The sequence below is a fragment of the Mesocricetus auratus genome, unplaced genomic scaffold, assembly GCF_017639785.1.
Source record: "Mesocricetus auratus isolate SY011 unplaced genomic scaffold, BCM_Maur_2.0 Super-Scaffold_100011, whole genome shotgun sequence".
Lineage (NCBI taxonomy): Eukaryota > Metazoa > Chordata > Mammalia > Rodentia > Cricetidae > Mesocricetus > Mesocricetus auratus.
The window spans coordinates 58,393,136-58,402,343 of record NW_024429195.1 but is presented as its reverse complement, the minus strand read 5'-3'; the positions used below and the strand labels follow the sequence as shown (position 1 = coordinate 58,402,343).

Genomic DNA, 9,208 nt, shown 5'->3' with positions numbered 1-9,208 from the left:
GCAGTCGCGGCGACCTCGGCGACCGACCGCGTGGAGCCGGCCGCCAGGCGTTTCCGGAGCTCAGAGTCAGCGCGGAAGGCCGTGGGCGGCGGGGGCGGAGCCGGAGCGCGGAGAGAGGGCGGAGCCAGGACAGGGGGCGTGGATACCTGGGGCGGAGCCAGAGCGCCCAGGGGAGCGGGGGGGGCAGCAGGGGCGGAGCCAGGGCGGGGGCGTGTCCTCGGCGGGCTCTGGGAAGGCCCCAAGTTAATGAGGCGGACGCCGGCTGCCGAGCGCCTCTCGGAGCTGGGTTTTCCCCCGCGGCGCGGGCGCCAGGAGCCGCCTTTTCCGCTGGGTGTCACTCGGGGGTGGGGAGGGTGGCCCATTGAAAAGCGCCGCGAGGGGGCCCGGCCAGTGCCCTTCAGTGAGCGCTCGTGGGAGGACGGCAGAGAGCAGCCTGCTCACGGCTCCGGGATCTTGTGGCGCGTCAGGACGCGGCTGTCCCTCTGCCGGGATCCCGAGCCGCCACCGCCGCCGCCACCACCGCTCTGCCTCCTGCGAGTCAGCTTCCTCTGCGCTCTCCGGGCGGGCGGCCGCGGAAGCCGCTGGGGTGAGGACGGCGCACGGCTGTTGCTGCTGCCCCCAGCCCGGGCGTCTGGAAGCCGAAAGGCCGAGCCGAGCAGCAGCACCCCTTATGCCGGAAGGATGCTGGAGAGCAGCGGCTGCAAGGCGCTGAAGGAAGGAGTGCTGGAGAAGCGCAGCGACGGGCTGCTGCAGCTCTGGAAGAAAAAGTGCTGCATCCTCACCGAGGAAGGGCTGCTGCTCATCCCGCCCAAGCAGCTGCAACATCAACAGCAGCAGCAGCAGCCCGGGCAGGGCACAGCTGAACCGTCCCAACCTAGTGGTCCCACCGTCGCCGGGCTTGAGCCGCCAGTCAAGCTCAAGGAATTGCACTTTTCCAATATGAAGACTGTAGACTGCGTGGAGCGCAAGGGCAAGTACATGTACTTCACTGTGGTGATGGCGGAGGGCAAAGAGATCGACTTTCGGTGCCCCCAGGACCAGGGCTGGAACGCGGAGATCACGTTGCAGATGGTGCAGTACAAAAACCGTCAGGCCATACTGGCAGTCAAGTCTACGCGGCAGAAGCAGCAGCACCTGGTCCAGCAGCAACCTCCGCAGCAGATCCAGCCCCAGCCCCAGCCCCAGCTCCAGCCCCAGCCCCAGTCCCAGCCCCAGCCCCAGCCGCAGATCCAGCCTCAACCGCAGATGCAGCCTCAACCGCAGCCCAAGCCTCAACCGCAGCCCAAGCCTCAGCCCCAACAGCTCCACTCCTACCCACATCCGCATCCGCATCCTCATCCTCACCCTCACCCTCACGCACACCCGCACCCGCATCCGCACCATCCACATCAACTCCAACACGCGCACCAGCCTCCTCACTCCGTGCCGCACGGCCACCGGCTTCTCCGCAGCACCTCCAACTCTGCCTGAAGAGGGCGGCACCCAGGGCCACTCAAGGTAAGGTCCTGGCAACTTGGGACACCTAGAAACGTGTCAGCATGGTTGTTGGGAACTGGAGGAAAGCCTGTTCACCGGTTCCGCTCTCGAGGCAAAATGAAAAATCCTTGCAAGTTTCTGGAAAGGTGGCAAGAAGATGGGCAAACTGGAGCTAGTATAGGCCATGCGGGAAGGGAAGGACAGGAGCTCGGCCAGGGAGCTGGGCACGGTGGATGGACCACCTTCCCACCACCGCGATCGCCCCTGCTCAGTGCCGCATACCCTCGTACTAATTAACTGTGTGTCTGCTTTCTGGACACTCTGCCCTTTGGACTGCCAGGGAGGGAACTGGGTCTTGACTTCTGAGCCACCCATTTCATTCTGTGTCCTTTCTTTCCAGGTTTCGAGGACTTCGGAAAGTGGGACAAATGCATTGCTATTGTGTTCACTTGGATCCAAAACAACAGCCTCCCCCTCCCGCGCCAGCACAAGTAGTTTGTGGACATCTCCCGCCTTGCGGTTCCTCTTAGTTTTCTGCATAATCTTCATCACCGTGCAGGAAGCGATTTTGAGTCAAGACGACTTTATTTATGAACCTTTGAAAGGATCGTCTAACGTAATGGACCTTGTAGGAGCAATTTATGTACTGTAATTTTATTTTAATGTATTTTGGTTTATGATTATTTATTAGTTTTTTATGCCTATTCTAAGACATTTCTGAATGTAGGCCATCCCCCACCCCCATGAAATTTTATTTTCAAAAGCCTATTTCCTGGTAAGCCCTAATCTTGGAAAAGAAAAAGGGTGGTGGAGGGGCGAACACTAAAAATTGACTCCTTATCCTTAGGGCGTTCTCAGAAAGTCGACTCTTTCATTGTATTTGAAGAGGTTGAAATTAAATTCTGACATTACTTTTACTTGTTTAGGTCTCTTTCATAGATGTGTAGTTTGTATGGAAGGTTCTTTTCCTTTTCTTCTTTTTTTTTTAAGCTAAAGGGTCAGAATGTATAATTATGAGAACCTGATAGTTAAGACCATGCTTTTCTAAAAAGGAAACAGTAGGAATGAAACTGGATGTCAAAATATTTAAATACTGCCTGAGGGGGCACGGCGACTGGCTTGGTAATGTGGTAATCGGAACTTGTAGCGACTGTGTTAGAAAGTTTAACGAATCTTTATGGAATGAGAGCTGGACTCTGGTAGAGTGACAGGCCTCTGGGATTCAATCCTAGCACCAAGAAAGCCGTTTTCATTGTAATTGGTAAAGCACCCATGTTTTTATTTATAAATGTAGGAGGTTGCCACTTAACTTGAGGCATTTCTACCCCTGTTCAGAATGCCATACCTTTCACCAAGAGCTCTGTCTACTTGGCTTGAGCCTCATTTTCTTAGCCTTTTACCGTGTCATGGATACACACTGAAAATGATTTGTGAATACACCAAAGGACTAGGAGTCATAACATTCCTCATCTTGAAAATAATCCTGAGCAGAGATGTCAACTCTTTTCTCTTTATGGCCCGGAGAAATCCAGACCTTCCATGTATTAGGTCAGATTGTTTAGTTCAGTCAAGAAGGAAGGACTGGGCACGCTCTAGGTGGATGGTTCTCAACCTGCGGATGGTGACCCCTTGGGGTTGACTGGCCATTTGCAGGGGTGGCACATCAGACATCCTCCATATCAGATATTTACATTATGATTCACAGTAGTAGCAAAATCAGAGTAATGAAGTAGCAGTGAAAATAATTTTGTGGTTGGGGGGGTTACCACTGCAGGAGGAACTGTGTTAAATAAAGGATTGCAACATTAGGAAGCTTGAGAACTATAGCTTCTAGATTTGTCAGTAAGAAAACAAACGCTCATTTTCACGACTCCTCATTCAGGCTGCTGAGAGGGTAAAGGGAGAGGATGTGCTTTGAAAGGTAGAACAAGGCCTCCTCTGTGTAAAATTCAAGAGATGAGTAAGATCTACAAAAGCAGCGCAGCCCCGAAGTCTCTCGGGGCTGAAAATCACTTCCTAGCTGTCCAGCTCTGCTAACTGGTCTCTTGCCCTGACCTTTTCACAGTGTCTTGGTCAGTGTTTTTCCAGCATCCACATTGGAATGCTGTTTCTCAGAACTGAGGACAGAAAGAAGATTTGGTGAGGTGAATGCTGCCATCTGAAAGTCATAATTTAGTAGAAAAGTTGCAGGGGAAAATTGGAACTCCCAGGGGGAAAACCTGACAGTTCTGCTTTCAGGGCTGTCTAATCTGTAGTTGTGAAAATGTTCTGCCAAAGGTGTAAATCGCACTGTGTATGTAGGACAGCCCTGAGAGACCATCTTGACATGTATTCCAGGCTTGATTTGCCTTCCTTGGAGCTAATTCTGTGTTTGGATAGCATGCCCCCAGGTAGTACTGTAGTTTATACATGCAGATCACATAACCCAGTTAACCCACAGCTCTTTCCAGCTGCGGTACTTCCTTCTAATTTATGTATCGTCAGCATATAAAGCCCATCTCAAATGAGGTGAACATTAAGATTGATGTAGCTTTTTTGTTTGTTTGTTTTTTTTTGTTTTTAAAGACATGTCTCTTGTTGGATTACATATATAAAACTAGGTCATCTCATTGAAAAACCAAAAACAAGAAAACATGCCCAGGCCCCATCTTGGTTGCTAGAATATTTTCTTTCTTACAATAGCCATGGCTCTTGATATAGGATCAACAGAACTGTGGTCTCTTGTATCTGCAATGACATGCTCCAAAAGTTTCTCTTGACATTAAACTGTGAAATCTCAAAGATTGGGAAAGTAAGTTTCTTTAAATGGGTTTCATTTTGTGTTTCAAGAAAGGGTTTCTCTGTGTAGCCCTGGCTATCCTGGAACTCCCTCTGTAGATCAGGCTGGCCTCAAACTCACAGAGATCCACTTGCCTCTGCCTTTTGAGTGCTGGGACTAAAGGTGTGCGCTACCACATCCAGCTTCTTTAAATTGTTTTAATACTCTGAAATTAGTCCCTTTTTTCCTGAGGAGAGGGGGACCAAGCATGCTCAACAAAACACAAGTGCACTTGATGGCTTCATTCTACCTGGGAAGAAAATGATACACGTCACCTGAGGCATGGGAAACCTGCCTGGAAGTTCAATTAAAAAAGATATCCAATGCCTTTAATCCCAGCACTCACTCCGGAGGCAGAGACAGGTGGATCTCAGTGAGTTTGGGGCCAGCCTGGTCTACAAAGGGAATTTCAGGACAGGCTTCAAAGCTACACAGAGAAACCTTGCCTTGAAAAAAAGAAAAAAAGAAAAAGAAACCCACCCTGGAAACCAACAAAATATAAAAAACTGAAAAACGAAAAGGAGTGTTCCATCTGGAAATTGAACCCTTGTCCTTGAATTTGTGTTGGCAGTCACCTCCAGCACAGTCAGCCCAGTAACTCAGCTGGAGGGAAGGATGGTAAACCCTCAGCACGCAGGAGGTGGTCTCTCTGGCCTCACTAAGTGTTGCCTTTATTTGCTCTCAGGTTTCCTGAGACATGCCGGGCTGGGTGCCAAGACCTTCCTTAGTTGTCCTTTTTCAGGAGAAATCCATTTGGATCTGCTGTGTCCCGAAGGCAAAGAATAAATGTGCATGAGGTGCTTTCCCAAGGCCCAACTTTATCAAACAAGGACTCTCTAATCCTGGACGAATCAAATTGGCTTTCTTGTTTCAATTCATATATTTTTCCCACTGATGGTTAAAAGGAAAAGGAAAGCAGCAGCGCATGTTTTTGTTGTTGTTGTTGTTGTTGTTGTTGTTTTGGTTTTTCAAGACAGGGTTTCTCTGTATTGCTTTGGAGGTTGTCCTAGAACTCACTCTGCAGACCAGGGCGGCTTTGACTCACAGAAATCCCCTGCCTCTGCATCCCGAGTCCTGGGATTAAAGGCGTGAGCCACCACCTCCTGGCTAAAGCAGAGCATTTTAAAGGAGTTTCCTCTGGATGTACACAATGTCAGCAAGGCCGGCTGAAATTGGGAAGGCCTTGTCTGTGTTAGCTCATTTTTTTCTCTCTGAAGTCCTGATTTTAAATCTGATACAGAGTAAGTACGGTCAGCCTGTGTTTCAAATGCATCATTTGTGCATCATTTGTTTCTATCCTCAGGGAGGGGGATGTGATTTATTTGAGGAAGGTGTTAACAAACCGTACTTAGAGCAGGGCTGAAAGGATCTGAGATTTGAATGGACATTGAGCGATTCCACCGCTGATAGTGCAGCCTGTGAGCGCTGGTTTATTTCTTTTCATGTTACTGTCAAGCTACTTGGGTTTTTCTCAATGAAGAAATACCCCCAGCAGAATAAATTTTAAGTGGGGGAATGATAGATCTAGATCAGTGGTTCTCAACCCAATCACCCTTTCATCGGAGTCACCTAAGATCATTGGAAAACACAGACATTTTCATTATGATTGATAACAGTAGCAAAATTAGAGTTATGAAGTAGCAACAAAAATAATTTTGTGTTTGGGGGTCACCACAACATGAGGAACTGTATTAAAGGGTTGCAGCATTGGGAAAGTTGAGAACCACTGCTCTAGATACTGAGACCGGAGGCTCACATAGTCCAGGCTGGCCCCACATTTGATATGTACCCAAGGATGACCTTGAACTTCTGGATCTTTTGTTTTCACTTCTGGGTGCTGGGATCACAGGTGTGCACTACCGTTTATTCAGTGCTGGAGAACTAACGCAGGGCCTTGCACTTTCCCAACTGAGCTACACAAACAGCTCTAATTTTTAAATTCTTGACCTAGTTCTGAAAAGTGACTTTTTTTTTTATCTGCAGTTTGAATATGCAACCAATGTACAAGATTGGGTGCCAAAGATATCTGAGACTTTGTCAGCAAGTTATTCACCAAAGAGAAAAGAGGGCATGGAGGGCATACTTAGGCCTGGAAGTGGAAGCCAGTGGTAGATTATCGGACTGACATATACAAAGTCCAAGGTTTGATCACTTTAGCAGGCTTTTTTCTCCATCAGAGGAAGGATCTCAACTTTAGACGTGTCCTCCTCAGTGCCAAGAAACCAGCCAGATAGTGACTGGTGGGCAGTGGGGAAGCAGGTCTTTTTTAAAGATAACTCTACTGATGGTTACCTTTCTGTGGCCTGCCATGTAATTCAAGTTTTCGAAACATGGAAATACCAGGTTTCCTAAAGCAAGCACGGTCTTGTTGTACCAACTGGGTTGTGAACCTAAGAACATGGTCAGAATTTGTGTGAATGTGTAGAGAGGAGTTATTTTTCATGCTTGGAAAGTGCTTTCCCTTTCAAATTAATTATCTTGAGATGGCATGCGTCTTGGAAGGCCTTAGTGCCTGGCATGTACATGGGGCAACAGAGTTCCTGTGTGACACGGCCTCCGAAGAGTTTGGCTTATAAAAGCCACAATCATCCTTGGATGAAAGAGTGAGGTTAAGATTAGATATTTTTTTTAAAGATTGAGAAGTTTGAATCTAGAAATTCATTCATCTTTTGGTGAAATAATTAACTTTCCAAATGCTAATTAGGTTTTGGGGCTTTACCCTGGCCTCGCTAGCCCACTCCAGTTCTGGGGGTGGGGTCCTGGGGGGGGTTGTGTGCATTCTTTCTCAATAAACTGTATTTCTACTTAAGAGGAGAAATGGAGGAAAGTGCTAATGAATTTGAGCTGAATTTATTTTTTCCCCAGATAATTTCCTGGTGCCTAGGGAATTATCTCGAAAGCAATTTATGTCTTTGAGCCTTACATTTCTAGGAAGAATAAAGCTTTGACTAGGAAGTCATCCTTCAAATAGGTACCTTTAAAAGCATCATGTTTGGAGTTGACAGCTGAAGGCCTCCAATCTCCATTGGCATCTAAATGCTTTTAAATACCAAAAACCTTTCAAGTAGATCTCCAAAGGCATTTTTAAACTCCCATAGCATAGTCTTAACACTGGCAGCTTTTTCTACTGTTTTTCCTAAGAACTTGAATCAGAAGGTACATTAGTGATCTGGAGAAGAAACCTGAAGGTTACTTGAAATAGATGGATATAGGTTATCAAACAGGGTTGGTGTGAGCTAGGATTGGGGAGTCATGGATTCAAGCCTTAGTTCTGCCATTTACCTACTATATAGAACTTGACTCAACCAAATTTTCTGTAAAATGGACTTAATAAAGTGCTTACCTGAGAGTTACAGAGATTTTTTTTTGTGTGTTTAAAGTGCTTTAACTGCCTAGCATTTCTACAAAAGGGAGTTTCCTGTATTTAAGGCCAGGTAGCACGGGGTTGGACTTGATACAGCCATGAGAATATGTAATGAAGTATTATGAAACCATGAGCTACATTTCTTGAGGTCGTAGCACTTTTCATGTAACGGCAGGAAAAATGATGAAAACGTAAGTAACATTCCGTTGTGGAGACAGGACCTCACCATGTAGCCCAGACTGGCCTTGAATCTGCAATTCTTGTCTTGTCCTCTGACACGCTGGGAGTGCAGGTGTAAACCGTCACATCGGACTTTGAAAACAAGAGAAAGATCAATTATTCAGAGTGCTATATTTTAAATTTTATTACATTTATTTGCTTATTATGCAGAGGCAGTGCACACAGCAGGCACCGGAGGTCAGTGGACAGTTTGTAGACGTCAGCTCTGCTCTTCTACCATGAAGGCGCCTGGCTCATCATGGGAAGTCCTGAACCGCCTCCTCACCTTCCGCAGCGCTATCAGCGGAATGCCTATTTTGATATTGTTTTCCACCCTTCATCTATGTACTTATGTGTTTTACAGTCCACGGTTATATAATCAATGACACCCATTTCTATGACTGCTGGACTCCACCCAGATGGCCAGTTAGACAGAGGCCGACACTACAGTGTTTGCAGCTGTCATGCTCCCCGGAACTGCCCTCATGGAATGTCACCTTCCTTGAGAACATACACCCTCCCTGGGTGTCGCCCGTGTCTAGATAGCAGTGTATGGGGAAGGAAATAGGGCAAGGCCCCGTCGTCTCCAGTCAACCCAGCTCTGAAGGGCCGTCTAACCCCAGGTCCCCATGTGGAACTGGCTGGGGCCTCTCTCTGCAGTGAGTTGGCACTGTCGTTCAACTCTGCCTAATCCTGCTTCCCTTGTTCTTCTCAAAAATCCTGTGCCTCCCACCCGATTTCTGGGTGACATATCGTAGTCTCAGAGCCTGGGATTCTCAAGGAATCCCATGTGTGACCGAGTCTGTCACACCCATCACTAGCTTTCTGTACATAGGCTGTGGTTCTGGGAAAGGAGTCTGTAACATTGTGGTAGGCTTGACCTTGAAAGGGTTAGTCTTAACTTGGAATGGTTTTTGTTCTGCAGGAAACACTCAGCAATGTTTGGAGGCATTTTTGGTTTTCACAGCTGGTAGCTAGATCCTAAATATGCTGATAGTTCTTCTATACTGCGCAGGCGTGCCCTTCACAGCAGAACACTTTCCTGCCCTGACCCCTCCTCTCTCTGGCTCCTGCTTCCCAGATGCTATGTGAACAGGTCCAAAAGTGGAGAGACCAGGCTACTGGGGACTGACACACAAGCCAAATAAGCCCTTCCTCTTTTTTAAGTGGGTCATGCCAAGGATGAGGGGCCAAGCTGCCCGCAGTCCGTGTCTTTTCAGCAGGGTAGTTTTGCTTATTTCACCAACAGAGGAAGGCCGTGGAAGTTAGGGTTGTGGCATGGGTGCCGTGGAACTTGAGCCTTACTCACCTACAAAGTGAGTGGGGACCTG

General features: G+C 47.7%; 1 protein-coding gene across 1 annotated transcript; it reads left to right on the top strand.

Moving 5' to 3' along the window:
• Nucleotides 1-218: 218 nt before the first annotated feature.
• Nucleotides 219-4,257, top strand: Phlda1 (pleckstrin homology like domain family A member 1). Its single transcript, XM_005068065.3, has 2 exons — nucleotides 219-1,497; nucleotides 1,877-4,257. Exon 1 carries the CDS (start codon nucleotides 247-249, stop codon nucleotides 1,468-1,470), a length of 1,224 nt encoding a protein of 407 aa, XP_005068122.1. The 5' UTR covers nucleotides 219-246; the 3' UTR covers nucleotides 1,471-1,497; nucleotides 1,877-4,257.
• The last annotated feature ends 4,951 nt before the right edge of the window (nucleotides 4,258-9,208 follow it).

Excerpts from the sequence above, each read along its gene's own strand:
- Phlda1 (XM_005068065.3), top strand. The coding sequence starts at position 247 with ATGAGGCGGACGCCGGCTGCCGAGCGCCTCTCGGAGCTGGGTTTTCCC.